Consider the following 22,015-nt stretch of genomic DNA (forward strand, 5'->3'; position numbering starts at 1 on the left):
CACATCCAGTCCCTGCCCCAGTGGAGATTACAATCTATGTTCCCTACCACACGGACACACGCACACATACGTTTTCATTTTGTTGGGAGCCAATTAACCTACCAGTATATTTTCGGAATGTGGGAGGAAACCCACGCAAGCACAGGGAGAATATACAAACTCCACACAGTTAGGGCCGTGGTGTGACTCGAACCCACGACCTCAGTGCCATGAGGCAGTAACGCTAACCATTACACAGTCTGTGCTGCCCCGTAACTAATGTTGTCTTTTTTTTTTAATAATATTTTTTATTAAAAACATACAGCAAAACCTACGCAGGTTTTTAGTAACCTAGAAAACAAAACATTAAATGTCTTCTCTTATTCCTTTTCAAAATTAAATGAAACTAAAAGTAAGGATGGACCTGCCCAAACGAGTTTACAATTTCAAATGTGTGGGATTTGATACATAATATACAGTAGTAGAATTCAAATCCTAGCTGATTGTGGAAAGAGTGTGTAGCTATGATGGAATCAGTATCAAAGACGTTGAAATCCCGACGCTGGCTGCCCGATGGGTGAAAATGCAGACAGCGCAGTTAAGTCTACTATTCCTACCCCTAACCCTAACTCTCCCTTAGGGGTGCCCAACCCTAACCTCCCCCCCGTTAGTGCAAACCTAAGCTCCCCTCCGCGCACCCTAACCCTCCCGGGGGGAGCCTGATCCTTAACCTTCCCCCCTAGTGCCTAAATATAACCACCCTTTTCCCTAGCCTAACCCTACCCTCCTCGGGGGGGGAAGGGGTGGTGCCTAACCCTAAGTCCCCCCTGGGGGCCGTAAACCTTAACCATCCCCGGCTTCGTGTATACTTACCCCCGGCAGAGAACGATCGGTTGGCGTCCTCTCTGTGTAAATATGACAATCATTCTCTGTCTGCCACCCTCTGCATATCTGCTTTTTCCTCACACCCCAAACTCTGCCCTCCTGCTTTTCCTTCACACCCCACCTAATGTTAAGGGGAGAATGGGTATGATATCCCGACAGCTGAATAACTGCCGGGTGAAATACCGACGCCGGAAGCACGATGAGCCGAGATCCCGACAGGAGAAGGTACTGTAAGTAGTCTAAACCTGCCCCTGTCTCCCATAACCCTCCCTTTGCGGTGCCTAACCCTAAGTTCTCCAAGGGGTGCCTAACCCTAACCCCCCCCCTCCCTGGAGCCTAACACTCACGGGGGGTGCCTAACCGTAAGTCCACTTGAGAGTGCCAAAATCTAGTTTCCAGATAGAAAACAATGCTGTATCTTAAGTAGAAAAAATAGGCAACACATGAAAAGGGGGACAGTAAAGTTCCATTAACAAAATATTTCCAGGAACAGACTTCCATGAAAACTCTAGCTATATTCATCAGTTAAATAGAAACTTTTTTTGACATGAGTTAAGGGAACATTTTGCTGTACAGTATAAAAAGCAACTTTACAAGAGAAGGGTTTGTAAACATGAGCTACATAGTTTTGGATGGAAATACTTTTATGCTTTAATGTGCTTAACATATATATATATATATATATATATATATATATATATATATATATATACATACACAGTCAGGTCCATAAATATTGGGACATTGACAGAATTTTTAGATTTTGGCCTCTATTCACCACCACAATGGTCTTGAAATGAAACAAACAGGATGTACTTTAACTGCAGACTTTCAGATTTAATTTGAGGGTAATTACATCCAAATCGGGTGAACGGTGTAGGAATTACAACAGTTTCAATATGTGCCTCCCACTTTTAAGGGACTATCAACTCAAAAGCTATTTCATGGACAGGTGTGAGCTATTCCCTCATTATTTCATTATCAATTAAGCAGGTAAAAGGTCTGGAGTTGATTCTAGGTGTGACATTTGCATTTGGAATCAGTTGCTTTCAACTCTCAATATGAGATCCAAAGAGCTGTCACTATCAGTGAAGCAAGCCATCATTAGGCTGAAAACTCAAAACAAACCCATCAGAGAGATAGCAAAAACATTAGGTGTGGCCAAATCAACTGTCTGGAACATTCTTGAAAAGAAAGAACGCATCGGAGAGCTCAGCGACACCAAAAGACCCGGAAGACCACGGAAAACAACTGTGGTGGATGACAAAAGAATTATTTCCCTGGTGAAGAAAAACCCCTTCACAACAGTTGACCAAATCAAGAAAACTCTCCAGGAGGTAGATGTATATGTGTCAAAGTCAACAATCAAGAGAAGACTTCACAAGAGTGAATATAGAGGGTTCACCACAAGATGCAAACCATTGGTGAGCCACAAAAACAGGAAGACCAGATTAGAGTTTGCCAAACAACATCTAAAAAAGCCATTACAGTTCTGGAACAACATCCTATGGACAGATGAGACAAAGATCAACTTGTACCAGAGTGATGAGAAGAGAAGGAAAGGAACTGCTCATGATCCAAAACATACCAGCTCATCAGTGAAGCATGGTGGTGGTAGTGTCATGGCGTGGGCATGTATGGCTGCCAATGGAACTGGTTCCCTTGTATTTATTGATGTTGTGACTGCTGACAAAAGCAGTAGAATGAATTCTGAAGTGTTTCGGGCAATATTATATGCTCATATTCAGTCAAATGCTTCAGAACTCATTGGACGGCGCTTCACAGTGCAGATGGACAATGACCCGAAGCATACTGCATAAGCAACCAAGGAGTTTTTTAAGGCTAAAAAGTGGAATGTTATGCAATGGCCAAGTCAATCCCCTGACCTGAATCCGATTGAGCATGCATTTCACTTGATGAAGACAAAACTGAAGGGAAAATGCCCCAAGAACAAGCAGGAACTGAAGACATTTGCAGTAGAGGCCTGGCAGAGCATCACCAGGGATGAAACCCAGCGTCTGGTGATGTCTATGCATTCCAGACTTCAGGCTGTAATTGCCTGCAAAGGATTTGCAACAAAGTATTAAAAAGTGATAGTTAGATTTAGGATTGTTTAGTTTGTCCCATTAATTTTGGCCCCTTAAAAAGTGGGAGGCACATATAGAAACCATTGTAATTTCTACACCGTTCACCTGATTTGGATGTAATTACCCTCAAATTAAATCTGAAAGTCTGCAGTTAAATCACATCTTGTTTGTTTCATTTCAAAGTCATTGTGTTGGTGAATAGAGGCCAAAATATGAAAATTCTGTCAATGTCCCAATATTTATGGACCTGACTGTGTATGTATATATATGCACAGATGTGTCCTCGTGCACCTATGTATTCTTTTTCTGCAATGTGGAGCTAGAAGTCTGGCATGATTGCTGCGTGCTGTTTCCAAAATAGTTTCTTTTAATGTGATTCTTTCTACACAGTTTTGCGTCTAATGCTGGGTGCACACTAGATGATGTGTGTACCCAACAGTGCAACCCCACCCCCTGCCGATGGGCCAGCATATTATTTAACATTGACAGCCTATGCCACTCCCCCCCCCCCCCCCCCCCCCCCCTGCTGTTGAATGCAGCCTGTGCCTCTCTTGGAATAGAGTAAGAAATAGCAAATAACTGTGTACCTGAACAAACCATTTTGCAATGCAAGGAGTATAAATACAAACATTGTTTTTTGCATGTGGGGTAGATACTGGCTGCTTTTGCATGTAGCCCACAAATGCTGGTTAGCTTTATTTTTACTCTACAATTTAGATTTCAGTTTGGACACACTCCTCCCAAATCTAAATCTCTCATCACATTTTAAATCTGCACCACCTGCAGTGCAACATGGTTTTGACTAAGATGCATGGTTACTTGCTCTTTCTAAAGGGGCACATCCACTAGACGATCTACTCCCTGTCCAATCTCTAAATGATTTTCCCTTGATTTTTTCCCTTGAAATTTTATCTTTCAGTCTGAACGATTTGCAAACTATCTTTAATAGATCAAGTGAAATTGACCTGCATGTTCAGTCGACTGACGAGACGATCAAACGACCAGCGGGAGCGCGCATCGTTGACCAAACACTGCACGATTTATAAATGATTTTTAAACGATTGAACGATAACAACGTCGTTATCGTTCAATTGCCTGCTAAAATCGTGTAGTGGATGCCCCCCTTTACTCTATTCCCAACTCAGAATCAGGCCCTTAGTTCACAAATAGTGTCATACTGTAGGTATAAACTTGCAGATTAAGCATACTGATGCATAGTGAAGGTCACACATCAGTACCACCTGTACGTTTTCCTCAAATTTGCTACTTTTTCCCTTGTGCTAATTTTTTTTCACAATCTTGCATCTCAGTTCACAAATAGCATCATAGGGCCTGATTCAGACCCACTCGCGAGCGGCTGTCCGCTCGCAAGTGGGTCGATGTTATGCACTGAGCATGCGCACGACGGAGGGAGCTCCGTCGTGCGCATGCGCCAGACGCGACGAGCGAAGGAAAGTCCTTCGCTCGTTGTGTCCGATCAAAGGGGGCGTGCTGTCAATGTTGATTGACAGCACGCCCCCTTTGGTGGGCGTGCCGGGGGCGTGCCTCCCTGACGGGGGCGTTCCCACGGGAACGCCTCCCGTCAGAAGCCGGCCCACTGACATCACTAGTGATGTCAGTGGGAGTGATTTTGGCTCTGATAGAGCCAAAATCACTCCGGAGTTTGCGGTTGAAAACCTCAACCGCAGGCTCCGGCTCGCAATTTCGATGGTCGCGATGGTCTCGACCATCGCGGCCATCACAAAGCACGCTCGTATAGCCTGTGGGTGGTGACCCACAGCTATACGAGCGTCCAGGAGGACGCTCCATGAAAATGGAGCCCGGCCCTCATTCAGAGCGTGCGCTCTGCTCAGAGCGTACGGCTCTGAATGAGGGCCATAGTTTTTTCTTTTTTATTGCAAAGGAACTGTTAGAAAGTTAGATTACCAGAATAATGCATGGCGAGGGTCACTCATATTAGTCCTACACTATATATTTTTTTTCTCAGACTTGCTACTTTTTCCTTTATTGTGCTACTTTTTGTACAATTGTGCGTCTTAGTACGCAGATAGTAATGTTATCCACAGGTAACTCTGCCCCGACGATAACAAGCCATAGGATTAGTATGTCTAAATCCAGGGAGATCAGGATAGCTAGATAAAATTTTTTTTTTTATTATTTTTTTTTTTAATGTCTGCACTTCTATTGTCTACCTTTTATCTTTCCCTATTTTATTAATGCTATGCTTTCCAATCTGAATTTTATGTGTCTGTGCTCTTTTACAGATATACATATACATATATATACATACATACATACATACATACATACATACTGTATAGGGTGAATCAGCCAGTGGATGAACATTTTCAGGTTTAATACAGAAATCTTACATTTTACTGCACACAGGGCCTGATTCAGCAAGCAACGCAAGTGAGAGAACGCACAGGGTGAGCCGATATTTGTGATCTGTGCATGCGTCATGAGCACGCAGGGAGCCCGCAGAGACCTTCGATGTTGATTGACAGGAAGTGCTGTTTGTGGGTGGTGACGGGGCTGGTCAACCGAACGCAGGCGTGTCTGCGACTTCGCACGCCATTACAGGGGTGTGCATAAATCAATTTCAGCGGTGCTGCACACAGCCGGGCGCCTCTCTGCGTGCAGGAATATCTCAAGTCCTGCGGCAGGGTCAGGTCTGCCCTTAGCTTTACATGCAGCTTCGATGGCACTCGATGTTCCCGATGTTTATGCTGTCAATCACTGCATAGGTGGGCAGCTTTATGCTTTGCTGGGTGTCTGCTTCTTTTGCAGCGGTCTCCGTGCGTATGCATTGATTAGCATATTCTCGCAGCGGCTGGGTGCGTGTGTCTGCTAGTGTGCGTCCGCTAGCCTGCATTCCTTGCTGAATCAGACCCACAATCTTATATCAATAAAACATAGTCAATAGATCTAATCTACGTCACATTATTAATTTACTGGACTTGTCTGTTCATTTACTAGCATTGTGCGTTCATTCAATGGTAATTTCTACACCTCTGCTATTTTGTGGTTGTAAAATATTGACTATTCTTTCAGTCTTAAAAACAAATTTTTAAAAAAAAATATACATAGTAATAATGATGGCACATGTCTCAAAATAGTTTTTATGTTGTATCTACTATATACACCATCCCCTTAAATATAAGAATTCCCTTGATCGTTCATTCACTGGACGATTCACCCTATATACATTAATACATTATATTTTTATATATATATATATATATATATAATCACTATTTGTTTAATGTACTGTGCAGCATATGTTTTTGTTCTTCCTTCCGCTGTAAAGGTTCCTCTCTTTGACCAGTGGGATGACATAGAGGAAGGTATCAAGGTGGAGAGCTTAAATACAGATGCTGTACTTCCCAGCCGTGTATATTGGATTTCAACTGTCATAAGAATAGCAGGTAATTGCATTACTTACTGCATTAATGGTTCACTGTAAACGTTCAATTAATAATCTACTGCACATTTAGCTTCAATACACCATGCGGTGTGAGCTGCCATGTCTTGTGCGATTATGCTAGCGCCAAACATCTTTGTAGCCTGAAAACGCATCATAGTTGCAATGCAATGCGATTAAGTTGCACCACGAGACTGCATTGATTCATTTGATATGCAGAACTTGTATTTCTGTGTGCGACTGAATCTGTATATGAAGCACAACAGAACTTGGCATGTAAAATAATCATGGCAGCTTCATTGTAGCACTTAGTTTACAGATCTAGGGTGGCCAATCCCGGGATCGGGATCCCAGGATTTTGGCCTAAAATTGTCTGGATTTGTATCCCGGGATTTCAGGGTTTAATCAGCGGTTTTTTTTGTTTTTTAATGCTGGGCAGCGCTGAGCACCTGCAGCAGATGGCTCAGACACTGCCCGGCTGCCCCTGGCTGTGCGCAGCTTGTTACGACGTCAAAGGTCACGCTGCGTAGCCTGAGCCACCCACGCCCGTCCAGCCGCACCACACTTAAGCCTAAGCAGAGGAGGACTGTCTGCTGCTTGCAGTGGGCGCTGGTATCATCACAGAGGGGGGCCAGGCCAGGCAGCCGCGGAGTGAGGAGCGGAGGCCGGTATTCGGGGGGATGGGGCGAGAGAGAGGGATAGATATAAAGACTGGGGGAGGGGATATAAGGACTGATGGAGTGGGAGAGAGAGAGACGAGGACTGAGGGACAGAGTGGGGGGGAGAGAGATGAGGACAGAGAGAGAGGGGGGAGAGATAAGGACTGAGGGACAGAAGGGGAGGGAGAGAGAGATATGGACTTAGGGACAGAGGGGGGGGAAGAGATGAGGACAGAGAGAGAGAGGGGGGGGAGAGATAAGGACTGAGGGATAGAGGGGGGGGCAGAGAGATATGGACTGAGGGACAGAGGGGGGGAGAGAGATAAGGACTGAGGGACAGAGGGTGGGAGAGAGATAAGGACTGAGGGACAGAGGGGGTCAGAGAGATAAGGACTGAGGGACAGAGGGGGGGAGAGATAAGGACTGAGGGACAGAGGGGGGGGAGAGAGAAGGACTGAGGGACAGAGGGGGGGGGAGAGAGAAGGACTGAGGGACAGAGGGGGGGACAGAGATAAGGACTGAGGGACGGGGGGGGACAGAGATAAGGACTGAGGGACAGAGGGGGGGGGAGAGAGATGATGACTGACGGAGGATGGAGTGCAGCCAATGAGTCCTGCTGCTAGAGGGGGGGGGGGAGGGCCCTCTTTCAAATTACGTGGCCCCCTATATGATATTGTCTGGTTATCACTGGTCAATGTTACCATGTGTTATAGAAAACGTAAGTTATCCATACGTGGGGGGTGGGCACCAGAGGCAGCATGTGACTTGGCTGGCTGGGCGGTCTGAAATTGTGCGCATCGCGAACCTGCGCATGTGCACAAATGAACAATCTGGCTGACTTCTATGGGCTACAAACAGGGAAGGGCTGCCATGATAGCAGGGGAGTGGCTTCCCATGGGAATAGCTTTCTGCTATCACAGTGCCTGATTCAGGAAGGATGGCTGATGCGATCGTGGCTGCAATCGCACACGCAGTTCTGCTGCTAATAATTGCAATCGCAAAGCACTCGCACGGACAACATGCAGACGGCCGCTTCCCCTCTCTCACATCCATAATACCTTGCAATCTATCCAAAACATTGGTAACATCGAAGTACATTGGAGCCACTCGCACATTTACTGCAGGTCAGACCTCGCTTATAAATTACCAACTTTCCTGTACGCAGTGAGCACTCAAGCTGCGTATAACGTTGCAGCGACTAATTTATGCACGCCCCTGTTACGGCGTTCAAACGCACTGGCACACCTGCGTTTCTCTGACCACCCCCAAATGCTCTCTGCCTGTCAATTGCTCTGTGTGATCGCAGTACGATCACAGTGAAGCATTCGCGTAGCACACTGCGATGCATGCGCAGTATTCAATAATCGGCCATCTGCGTATGCGATTGCAATAGCTATCATTGCTGAATCAGGACTGGTAATACAAGGAGGGAGAAAACACATCACCCTGGGACTGCTTTTCCACCATTTGATTAACTGGTAGCCTGTCCATTGCTAGGCAGTCCCTGTGAGGTGGCAGATTTGACTAGGGAAGGTTGCAGCCCCTAAGTAAAAGCCGCCACTTGTGAACACTACCGACCCACTGGCCCCCATAATGACACTGGCAACTGTGTGAACACCAATATTTGAAAGAGGGTAGTACACTCTCTTTCAAATTATATGGCCTACTAGTAGCTTTTGTCAGTGGATACCCTGTGATCACAAGACAGTTACCCTGCACTACAGGAATCAGAATTTTTCATAAATGGTTGAGAGGGCCCAATCAATACCATAATTACATCTGTAAATGTGGGGTGAAATATGAGTTTACCTATGATCACCAGACTTATCGCTCAGCGCTACGGATAAAATAATTTTTCATAGATGTGCCCTCTCTTCCCCATACTGGCCCACACACACACACACATGGGGGCACCCTGTCTTTAAAGAAGGGAGTCTCCTCATTTAAACGATGTGCACCCTTAGTAGTTATTGTACTTCATAGTACACAAAAAAAATAAAATATTTCTTCAGATAAAGCCCATACCTACCACATTTTGTGTCATATAAAAAGTAGTCTCTTTTTAATGCAGTAGGTTGTCTAGTTTTAAAATTGTAGGCCTTGCTGGGCTTCCATATTTTCCTAATACATAGGAAGTGTTTAAATCGAGACCAATAATATTTAAAAAAAAAATGCATTTTAATTTCAATTGTACCTTTTTTTTTTTTTTTCTTTTCTAAACCTACGCATAAAACGCATAAAATCCTAATTTGTGGATTACTGGCGATAATTGAAATTTGAAAAATTCATTGAAATTTCAATGAAAAAATAATACATTTTGGCTGTTTTGGGTTAAAATTTGTAAAAAGACCAAGGGGTCTATTCATGATGTTAATTATCGGGGTCGAACGTTCAGACCTCGATAATTAACATTCTAATTCGCCATGGAATCTGGACCAATTCAGCATTGGTCCGGCGCGGCTGATGACAGTAGATCTGAAAATCAGCTGTCCCGAGGGCGGCTTCACTGCTCCTTAGGGAGCAGTGAATCTTTTCACCGCTCCACGCTAGTGCGCATGTGTGATCTACAGGTCACGCATGCGCACAAGAGCCCTGATGTCCGGCGGAAGGAGCCGGACAGGGGTAGAGGGATTCACAATCCTGTCTCGGAGGTAGGTCTACAGACAATTCCTTGGACTTCATGCTTGGTTTCTGCTCTGACATGCACTATCAAGTGTGGGACCTTATATAGATAGGTGTATGCTTTTCAAAATCATGTCCAATCAACTGAAATTACCATAGGTGGACTCCAGTTAAGCTGTAGGAACATCTCAAGGATGATCAGTGGAAACCGGATGCACCTGAGCTCAATTTTGAGCTTCATGGCAAGGCCATGAATACTTATGTGCATGTGTTTTTTTTTTTTAATTAAATTTGCAAAAATCGCAAAAAAACTTTTTACACGTTGTCATTATGGGGTATTGTGTGTAGAATTTTGAGGACAACAATTAATTTATTCCATTTTGGAATAAACCTGTAACATAACAAAATGTGGAAAAAGTGAAGCGCTGTGAATACTTTCCGGAAGCACTGTAGAATAAAATCATTAATGTTGTAATGTGATAAGGGCAAATGTGAAATACTTACCTCAGCACAAGGGTAAGAAAACCCTCAGCAGCGATTGGGTTAAACCAATGTTTCATTGCTTAACACACTGTCTATAGGGTCAACAAAACATATAAACTTATCCACATGAATACCTATGGCAGTGTTAGCTAACCTTGACACTCCAGCTGTTGTGGAACTATATATCCCAGCATGCCCTGCCACAGTTTTAGCATGCCCTAATAGCAAAACTGTAGCAGTGCATGCTTGGTTATGTAGTTCCATAACAGCTGGAGTGTCAAGGTTAGCCAACACTGACCTATGGGATGTAGTCAGGATACCGGCGGGCGGGATATCCCAACACTGAAAGCCCAACATGGGACTTAAGATAGGCATTGAAATCCCGACGCCTATCATTAGCCCCACCACGAAAACCTGACACCTGGCATACCGAACAAAGGTAAGCCGGGTGTCTTAGGTTCTAGCCGCATGGGGGGGGGGGGGGGGGTTAGGTTTAGGGACCCCGGAGGGATTTAGGGTTAGGCACCCCCCCTGGGAGGGTTAGGGAAGGGAAAGGGGGGGTTAGTGTGCTTACCAGCCCCAGTCGGGATTTGGGTCCTTCGGTTTTTTGCTGTCGGTATTACATAACGATTCCATACCTTCACCACATGCACCATGGCTTGGAGTTCATACATCACCTTCCATTTGCAATGAGTTACCAATCCGGTCACAGCTCAATGTATAAAAGCATGCATACATGGTTGAAAGGTTCGGTTGTTGTTGAGACCAAACACCAGAATGGGAAATATATATGATCAAAGTAACTTTTATCATAGAATGACAGTAAAACACAGTGTTTCACTCCTGTCAGCTGAGAACCAAAAACTGAATATACAGTTGATGATGCTGCCTGGTCTGATGAATCCTGATTTGTCCTGTAATATACAGCTGATAGGGTCAGAATTTAGTGTAAACAACATGAATCAGTTGAGCCATGTGTCAACTGTTAATGGTGGTAATGTAATGGTGTTTTTGCCCATGGATTGGTGAAGACAGTGTGATATGTCCAATGTGATCATGTACTCAGGGTAGCACCATACATGTCCCTGTGTATTTTACCATGGCTTCCTGCAGATACAAGTGTTATGCCATACACCAGCCATATTGCATATTCTATGGTGGCAGGTGGCAGTCTACAATTAGACATTACCCCTTGTTGCGTAATAATAATAATGGTGCATGATCAGTAATAATTGTGGTGCATAACACTAAGGGGCTTACACATGCAAAGCATTTGCTGAGTGTGACCAGATTATTATCATTTGGAACTTCCATTTATAGATAGATATAAAGCATACTTGCCTACTTTTGAAAATTACTTTGAGGGAGATTGCAGATGGCTGTAGAATGCACCGTGCCGTTGTGGGGGCGTGGTCTGCTCCACTCAAAGGGCGTGTCTAGCTCCACATATGGGCGTATATATTCCTATAAGCTCACACACATATGAATAGATTCTCACACACACACAGTCTCACGCACACACACTTACATGAATAGATTCCCCCACACACACAGTCTCATGCACACTTACATGAAGATTCCCACACACAGTCTCACACACACACAAACACACACTTACATGAATAGATTCCCACACACACATACTTACATGAATACATTTCCACACACAGTCACACACACACACATGAATAGATTCCCACACACACATACTTACATGAATACATTTCCACACACAGTCACACACACACACATGAATAGATTCCCACACACAGTCTCACACACACACTTGCATAAATAGATTCCCAAACACACACACTTACACGAATAGATTCCCACACACACTCACACACACACACACACACATGAATAGATTCCCCCACACAGTCATTAATAGATTCGCTCACACACACACGAATAGATTTACACAGTCTCACACACACTTACATAAATAGATTCCCACACACACACAGTCTCACACATGCTTACATGAATAGATTCCCACACACACACACACAGTCTCACACACATGCTTACATGAATAGATTCCCACACACACACACAGTCTCACACAAACACACTTACATGAATAGATTTCCACACACAGTCTCACAGACATTCACTTACATTAATAGATTCCCCCACACATACACACTTACATGAATAGATTCCAACACACACAGTCATGAATAGATTCGCTCACACACACACACGAATAGATTTACACACAGTCTCACACAGACTTACATGAATAGATCCCCCCCACATACACACTTACATGAATAGATTCCCCAGCACACACAGTCACACACACAATCATGAATAGATTCGCTCACACACACGAATAGATTTACACAAAGTCTCACACACACTTACATGAATAGATCCCCCCTACACACACTTACATGAATAGATCCCCCCTACACACACATACATGAATAGATCCCCCCTACACACACTTACATGAATAGATTCCCCCCTACACACACTTACATGAATAGATTCCCCCCTACACACACTTACATGAATAGATTCCCCCCTACACACACTTACATGAATAGATTCCCCCCTACACACACTTACATGAATAGATCCCCCCTACACACACTTACATGAATAGATTCCCCCCTACACACACTTACATGAATAGATTCCCACACACACACAAGCTTACATGAATAGATTCCCACACACACAGTCTCATGCACACTTACATGAATAGATTCTCCCCCACACACACAGTCATGAATAGATTCGCGCACACACACACACAAACACACACACACGAATAGATTGCCACACAGTCACTCACAGACTCACACACTTACATGAAGATTCCCACACAGTTACTCACACACACTTACATGAATAGATTTACACAGACACACACACACACACACACTTGCATGAATAGATTCCCCTCCACACACAGTCACAAACACACATACATGAATAGATTCACACACACATACACACAAGAATAGATTTACACACACACACACACACAAACATCACTTGAATAGATTCCCACACACCACATCACACAGTCTCACACACACAGTAATAGATCTCCCTCTCTCCCCCTCTCCTCCCCCTCGGCACTGACGTGAATAGATCTGGCAGGAGCTGCAGTGAGCTCTAACATTGTCTCAGGCAGCTCCTCTGTCTCTGTCTTCAGTTTCCTGTCCTCCGGCATCGGCTCCTTCCCCTTCGTTATCCCTGGCTGGCTGGGGAATGCTAGGAGCATCAGCCTCTCCCAGCAGCAGTCTGTGAGCAGGGGAAGGCGTGCCCAGGAGACCTCCGGGCCAGTAGTAGCCACACTCCTGACTCCCTGCACATGGTGAGTACCCCCTGCGTCTTATGCTCAGGCCCCGCCCCCTTTACCCCCGGACTCGCGCATGCGCAGTCCGGATTTGTATGCAGGGCTTTTTGAATGCGGGGGATTCAGCCTACTTTACGGGGTGGCGGGAGCTCCCACCTTAATTCGGGAGACTCCCGTGAAATTCGGGAGGGTAGGCAACTCTGATCTAAAGATAGCTAAACCTATATAGATAGATAGATGTAACATGGTGCACAATGCATGCTTTCTCCCTTGCTGTGATCCTGCAGAGTACTCTCTGTAACCTAAACCCAATTATTGTCATTAGATTACTTGCACTGTTCACAACTCTTCCCTTCGCCCCACTAGTATAAAGGGAATCAGTATGTAATGCCGGCAGCTGAATAGCCACCGAATCAAATACCGACAGCGGAAGGCCGACGGCTCGAAATCCCGATGGGGGGGTGGTAAGTACCCTAACCCTCCCTTAGTGGTGCCTAACCCTAACTTCGCCCCTTAGTCCCTAACCTCCCCCCTGTTGGTGCCTAAACCTAACCCCCCCTTCCCGCACCCTAAAACTAACCCTCCTGGAGGGCTTGCCTAACCCTAACCACTCCCGGGGGGGTGTCTAAACCTCCCGGGGAGGTGCATAACACTAAATCCCCCCGAGGGTTCCTAAATCTACTCCCGCCCCCGCGGTTAGAGCCTAAGACATTCTGCTTACCATCGTTCGGCATGCCGGGTGTCAGGATTTCGTTTCGGGGATAATGATAGGCGTCAGGATTTCTACACCAATCTTTAGTCCCATGTCGGGCTTTTAGTGTCTGGATTTCGGTGGCCGGGATAGCGGCCGCCGGTATAAAGTGCCCTCTCTTTTCGCATGATCACACACAGAGCAGGGAAGGTGCACAGTGATCCCCCCCATCATCGCCTACAGTAACCTCTTTGTCATTGAAAAGAGCACGTTCTCTCATGGTAAGGAAGAAGGAGTTAACCCGCACACTTTTCTGCAGCCGGACACACATTTAAATTTTCCACTTGGACTCTGCATCGGCTTTGTAAAAAAATGGTAGTACGCCTCCGAAAATAGAAAGCGGGAAAGTCAGAACAACGTAGCCCAGTTGGAGAATGTAAACACTGACTGTCAGCAACATGTGGTCTGGTGCTGTGCTGTCAGTGGGAGGCGGGCTGGCTGAGCATTTGGTGCTGTCTCCTATGCTGCTATAGAACATACATGCCTACTTTCCCGATTTGGCCGGGAGCCTCCCGAAAATCGGGTGCCGCTCCCGGCCCCCCGGAAAAGTAGGCAGGCCTCCCGACTTTTCCAGTCCCCCCCGCAATGTAGTGCTAAACCCCCACTGCGGAGGGGCTGATGACGCGATTCGCGCTGAATCGTGTCATCATAACCCCACCCCCCGCATAGCAATGCCGAAAATATCGGCATTTTGTTTTGGGGGGTGGAGCCTAAATGACGCTATCGTGTGGCTCTGCCCCCAGGCCCGCCCCTAAACGCTGGTAAAGTGTCCAGCCACGCCCCTCTATACAGGCCCCTCCCCCCTGCTACACCGAGGAAGCAGCCAGGATGTAGGCAAGTATGCTATAGAAGCCACCCAGTGAGGATCAAGTAAACTGCTCTGCTCTGATCAGCAGGTGTAAAGTTGTCCATATATTACTGGCAGCCAGCCTCACTTTACTGCACGCACCTCAGTGCATCCTCATAAAGTGCCCTCTCTGGGTACTGCAGGCCCCTCACTCTGCAGGGGGCGAATCTGGCACAGGATTTTAAAAAGTTGTTCACCTACCTACTAGTGGGTTTGGTGGTGGGTTATGGTCCGTGTTTTTATGAGTGAGACCAGCGGATAGAAGGGAGTGACATTATGTAATGAGTGAGATCAGCACTTAGAAGGGGAATGACATTATGTAAATATGCATGTCCTTTCTGTAGTTATTTTATATAGCAAGCACCACTGTGGCATAGTATACAACATTATGATCCTGATACTGAGTTGGACGCAGTGGCAATGTTCGACGTTGTGGAGTGATGTTTTGTCATCTGAGTTGCACCGCACATAGGGCTTGATTCATTACAGCTGCGATTACGCACGCAGGGCCACTGCGAAAATATGCTAATGTTTGTAATCGCTATGCCATCGCAGCACAACAGAAGGACGCCCACTTCCCCTTAGTCACATCCGTAATACTTAGCAAAATAGCGAGACCATTGGCAACATTGAGTACAATAGCAGCCTCATGCACAATTGCACAAGGTCAGACCTTCTCAGAAATGATTAACCTCGTCGCACGCAGTGGGAGCTCAAGGTGCGTATGCTGTTGCAATGGCTAATTTATGTATGCCCCTGTAATGTCATTCATACGCACTGACACGCCTGCGTTTCGGTGACCTCTCTCCCCCCTCCCCCGTCAACAACCCCAAACGCTCACTTCCTGTCAATCACACTGCAATGGGTCTGCAAAGTGAGACCTACGCAAACTGTGATTGATGCGCATATTATTATTATTTATCCTTTATTTATATGGCACCACAAGGGTTCCGCAGCGCCTTACACAGTACGTAAACAAATAAGTACACAAGAAAACAGATATTAACAGTACAAACAATGCAGGACAGATACATGATTTATACATCGCTGCATAACACTTATGCTGGGCATACACAACACAACTATCCGTCAGATACCCGCCCAATCTGGCTGGCTGACATGAAAACCCGGCAATGCATGGGAGCAAATGACAGTCTACCACCTGCTCACAAACACTGAAAAACAGACAAAAATGGTCATTCAGACAAACTGGTTAAAACACACGAATCCAACCAATTTGAACAATTGTTTTTTGTCCGTTTTCCAGTGTTTAAAATCACATGATCAACCGTCACCCGCCCCCACACACCACCAGGCCCTCACTCCAACCAGCCAGACCGGACAGATATCCGAAAGACAGCTGCACAGTGGATGCCCAGCACTAGATAAGCAGCATGGTGTCTGTAACCAAGGGTTGGGTGTTGTTGTAAATTAGAGTATAATTAAGTGAAGGAGAAGCACATGAGGGAAGAGGGCCCTGCTCGTGAGAGCTTACATTCTAATGCATAACTCGTCAATTGGCCGCTTGCGTGTGTAATCGCAGTTGCGATCGGTAATGGATCAAGCCCATAGTACAGATTCGGAGGCATGCACAAAGAAGTGTATTAGATATGTGTTGGGCGTTCCCTGATGGTTACAGGTGGTTGGCTAATCAGACGCAGATGTACAGTATCATGGGCATGTTATTGGAGTGACACGGGCATATTGCTGAAAGCGGTTTCATACAGTGACGCTGAATTGCTCACATTGGATACTCAGACCGATGCTCTGCACCTACTGTAGCATAGGGCTGGTGGAAGTTTCAACGATGGGACTGAGCATGATTGCAGCTTCTGTAGACACTGAAAGTGGCTGTCTTAATCCTTGCCGGGAGAAGAAGGTGGGCGGTGATGGGGGTACGGTCTGAAAGTTTGGGTCATTAAACCCCGCCCCTCATGGTAAATTGAGCGAATAGCACATATTTAAATAGAGGGCGGAGCCAAAGGATGCAATTCTTGACGAATTGCATTAAGCCCCGCCCCCTACTCGAGGACCCCCGATCTCCGTGAAAATTCTGCCCACTTCACTAGGAAGTGGGCAGGAATGCGGGAGAAGTTTCTATTCTATTGGGGGTGCAGGGGGTTACCCGAAAAATCAGGAGAGTAGGCATGTATGCCGTGAATGCCTTTGACTCAAAATCAGACCCTTTGAGGAGGGAAGTATCCCGTCCCTCAACTGATCCCCCTACCTCTTAGAGCTGCTTCTAGAAATTTGCTGGGCTGGCTTTCCATCCCGATATTCCCCAGGACATGCAGAGGTGTAGTACTTCCCTTACAGACTGCTGGATAGAGCACAGGGAAGTAGGGGTGGATAGGTGCATGCAGGACAGTCAATTTATAAAGGAGCGATAGCTCATTTCCACAATATCCTGTGTAGTCCATGAAATAGTTTAGTGTGCAGTGAGCTCGGAAATGTAAAATGTGTATTTTGCTGTTTTTCTTGCCACAGACTTTTGTTTATATTTAACCACAGAAAAAAAAGAAGATTCCCTCGAGCACACTGCAGCAATATTAGCAAAAATACTTGAATCCTACATGATTATAGAAATTCAGAGGTATTTTTTACATACATTTGCAAATATATGATTAAGCGCTGGACCAGCATCAAGGCTCCTCTATACCGGCATCCCTAACATTAAGGGGTTCACATCCGAGGCGCAGAGCAGCCCAAAAGAATCCAGACAAGGACCTCTCCCAGGGCATCACACGTAAGTATAGATTTGTCAAGATAATTAATAAGTGTTAATATATTAAGAAAGAATTAAAATGACATAAATAATAAACAAACAAATAGAAAGGTGATGAAAATATATCTGTGAATTAAGTGGTGATGCCCTGAAAGAGGCCCAGCCAGAGCAACTCCAGGGGCCCCACGCCCAAACGCTCACCCCAAAATAATTATTGCTACAAAATTATATTAACACTTAATTAATAAGTGAACGTGAACCCCTTAATGTTAGGGACGCCAATATAGAGGAGCCTTGACACTGGCCCGGCGCTTAATCAGATATTTGCAAATGTATGCAACCAATACCTCTGAATTTCTATCATCATGTAGGATTCAAGTATTTTTGCTAATATTGCTGCAGTGTGCTGGAGGGAATCTTCTTTTTTTTTTCTGTGGTTCAGTGCAAACCCCGCCCTTTACAAGCACCTGAGCAATATCATTAAGCTGATGTGAGCGACCACCATAGTTTCTATTTTTTGTCTATATTTATTTGGTTCATTTGCAGCTATCTGATTGTGGCTTCATCCAGTAAGCCGCTCTGGGCCGTCGCCTGGAGCACAGCCCTGCTCCCTGCCTGAGCTCGCTATTGGCTGGCTCCAGTAGAAAAGCCCGCTCCCACCCTCCCGTTAGCATTATTGGGTAGGCGCTCTGGGGGAGAAAATGGGCATGGCTATACAGCACAGGACTGCGCTGGGCGCATGGAAGCCTAGCTCCGGTCCTGGCTTCATCTACCACAGGCATGTCAAACTCAAAATGCCAACCGGGCCGAATATCCAAGGTCTAAGAGTGTGTGGGCCGCAAGGAAAAAAAAAGTCTTATATGCAATTTTGAAAGGTTTATTAAGAAATAATCTCCCCTTTCCCCTATATAATAATAACACCACATATCATTGTGAGCTGAGAGCTGTTATTCCCCCTCATATATCACTATACAGGGCCTGATTCAGCAAGGAATGCACGGATGCAGACGCACGCAATCGGCCGATGTTCTCGGTCTGGGTTGCAGTGGGCGTGCACGAACCACTCACTGCATCCGCAAAAGCGGTTTTGGGGGGGGAGTCAGAGTCGGAATTGCCAAGGTAGCCGTGCATGCGCAGAGGACATTTTCCCATCTCTGCCATAGTGTGCATGTGCAGAACGGTGAATGCTGCCCGATCAGAGCTGAGCTTCCTTCCCGGCAGCTGGAACTCGCCTGACAGTTGGAAGATATGAGAAAGGGTTCAGGTTCAGAGGGGGAGGGAAGGGTCATTATTATTATTACCAGGTAATTATATAGCACAAACATATTACGCAGCACTTGCAGAGAATATATGTGCCATTAATCCCTGCCTCAGTGTAGCTTACAATCTATGTTCCTTACCACATGTACACACACATACACACTAGGGTTCATTTTTGCCAGGAGCCAATGAAGAAACCACTATATGTTTGGACAGTGGGAGGTGGAAACATTAGTGCTTGGAGGAAACCTATGCACACACAGGGAGTATACACAAAATCCACATAGATAGGGCCATGGTGGGAATTGCGCCCATGACCTCAGTGCAGTGACGCAGTAATGCTAACTATTACATGAACTGTTCTGCCCAGTTTAAGTAGCATCTCACTTGGGCAGGGTACAGTATGTGGGTGGATTGGATTTCTCTTTTCTGCCCAGAGTTGCTGTCCTCATTCTGTGGAGCTGGGCCATATTTGCCAACTCTCCCTGATTGTCAGGGAGACTCCCTGAAATAATAGCAATCTCCCTGATTGCACCTTACCTCCATTATGAAGCTTCTATAAAAGAAAAAAAAACCTATAATGGCGTTTAAACTGACAGGTACACCTGCGTTTCTCCGACCACTCCCTTGTCACCACCCCAAACGCTGACGTCCCGTCACTGACTCTGCGATGGCTTTGTATATGCGTACATGATTGCAGTGCGATCGCAATGCTTACCTGCGCACTGGTGCATATGCATGTGCAGTATGCACCATCTGCCAATCTGAGTGCGCAGTTGCAGTTGTGATCCATAATGAATCGGGCCCTGTGTGTGCATACGTATTAAGTACCTAACACGACGCTGACTATACAATGAGCTTCTGGGCATGCGCAGAAGCTCCCATTGATGCCTGATCGGAGCTGAGTTCTGATCACAGCAATTATTTATTGGCCAGGGGCTGTGTGCTAGGCACAGCCCTGTGTCATCCCACCGGGAACTGTCCTGGTCTCCCAGTGGCACAATCCGCCCCTGGTTAAGTGTGCTCCAATGTGCTCTACAGAGACCAGGGGATATACAGTGGGTAAAATAAGTATTGAACACATCAACATTTTTCTCAGTAAATATATTTGTAATGGGGCTATTGTAATGAAATTTTCACCAAATGTCAGCAACAACACATGCAATCCACACATGCAAAGAAATCAAACCATAGATGTCCGTAAATTAAGTTATGTGTAATAATGTGAAATGACAAGGGGAAAAAGTATTGAACACATGAAGAAAGGGAGGTGCAAAAAGGCATGGAAAGCCAAGACACTAGCTGAAATCTATCAGTAATTAGAAAGCAATCCTGCCACTTGTCAGTGCAAATTAATATAAACTGGTTCAGTCCCAACTGATGGCCTATAAAAAGGTGTCTCATCATTACCAAGGTGTCACACAAGAAACATCTCATGATGGGTAAAAGCAAAGCGCTCTCTCAAGACCTTCGCAACCTTATTGTTGCAAAACATACTGATGGCATTGGTTACAGAAGGATTCCTAAACTACTGAATGTTCCAGTGAGCACTGTTGGGGGCCATAATCCGGAAGTGGAAAGAACATAATTTTACCATAAACCGGCCACGACAAGGTGCTCCACGCATGATTTCTGACAGAGGAGTGAAAAGAATTCTCAGAAGAGTTGTCCAAGAGCCATGGACCACTTGTGGAGAGATTCAGAAAGACCTGGAATTTGTATTATTGTTTTCTTTTAAACAATTGTACTACTCTCAACCGCCATGGCCTGTATGCACGCTCACCACGCAAGATTACATTGCTGAAGAAAAAGCATGTTAAAGCTTATTTAAAGTTTGCTGCACAACATTTGGACAAGCCTGTGAAATACTGGTAGAATATAGTATGGTCAGATGAGTCCAAAATTAAACTCTTTGGATGCCATAATACACCATGTTTGGAGGAGAAATAGCATTACACATCACCCCAAAAACACCATACCAACAATGAAGTTTGGAGGTGGGAACATCATGGTGTGGGGCTGTTTTTCAGCATACTGTACTGGCATACTTCATATGATTTAAGGAAGGATGAATGGAAAAATGTACAGAGATTTTCTTGATAATAATCTGCTGCCATCTACCAGGATGCTGAAGATGAAATGAGGGTGGACATTTCAGCAAGACAATGATCCCAAACACACAGCCAAGGACACTCTCAATTAGTTTCAGAGAGAGAAAATAAAGCTGCTAGAATGGCCCAGCCATTCACGTGACTTGAATCCAATTGAAAATCTATGAAAAGAACTAAAGATCAGAGTTCATAGAAGAGGCCCACGGAACCTTCGAGATTTGAAGACTGTTTGTAAGAAATTAATGGGCCAAAATTACACCTGAGCAATGCATGCGACTAGTTTCTCTATACAGGAGGCGTCTTGAAGCTGTCATTACCAACAATGGCTTTTAAATAAAGTATTAAATAAATTTCACTAAGCGTGTTCAATACTTTTTCCCTGTGTCATTTCACACTTATGGATATCTATGGTTTGATTTCTTTGCATGTGTTGTAGCTGACATTTGGTGAAAATTTCATTACAATAGCCCCATTATAAATATATTTACTGAGAAAAATGTTGATGTGTTCAATATTTATTTTACCCACTGTATTTACTAACGTTCGATTTTGTTCTTAGTGTGATTTGCATTTGCTTTTTGCCTTTGGAGATTTACTAAAGGCAAAACCGAATGTCAAATTGAACATAAAACCGAATACCACTCAAATCCCACTTCAAATCGAACATCGGAAAAACATTGGTACTTTTACATAGACCAACATACAAATCCCACATTTACTAAGTTTTGATTTGAAAACCAAACCGAACTTCAAATTCCCAAAATAATAGACCTGCTTCATGCTTGCAATTTTAGCATGAGCAGGTATGAATGACACAGATAATTAATGGAAAAAGAGAGACTAAGCGCTTGATGGTATAGGGA

The 22,015-nt window shown here is 45.0% G+C and overlaps 1 protein-coding gene across 3 annotated transcripts in view; it reads left to right on the forward strand.

Annotated features, from left to right (window-relative positions):
• Positions 1 to 22,015, forward strand: part of L3MBTL2 (L3MBTL histone methyl-lysine binding protein 2) — a 197,561-nt gene that overhangs the window by 43,860 nt on the left and 131,686 nt on the right. For 2 of the 3 annotated variants that reach the window (XM_088468106.1, XM_088468108.1), the window contains exon 6: positions 6,262 to 6,379. In XM_088468106.1, coding sequence (XP_088324232.1) covers positions 6,262 to 6,379 — 118 coding nt within the window. The remainder of the gene's footprint in view (positions 1 to 6,261; positions 6,380 to 22,015) is intronic. The other variant, XM_088468107.1, reaches the window with a different exon arrangement.

Source organism: Taudactylus pleione, unplaced genomic scaffold (genome assembly GCF_031769625.1).
Source record: "Taudactylus pleione unplaced genomic scaffold, aTauple2 ptg000080l, whole genome shotgun sequence".
Taxonomy (NCBI): domain Eukaryota; kingdom Metazoa; phylum Chordata; class Amphibia; order Anura; family Myobatrachidae; genus Taudactylus; species Taudactylus pleione.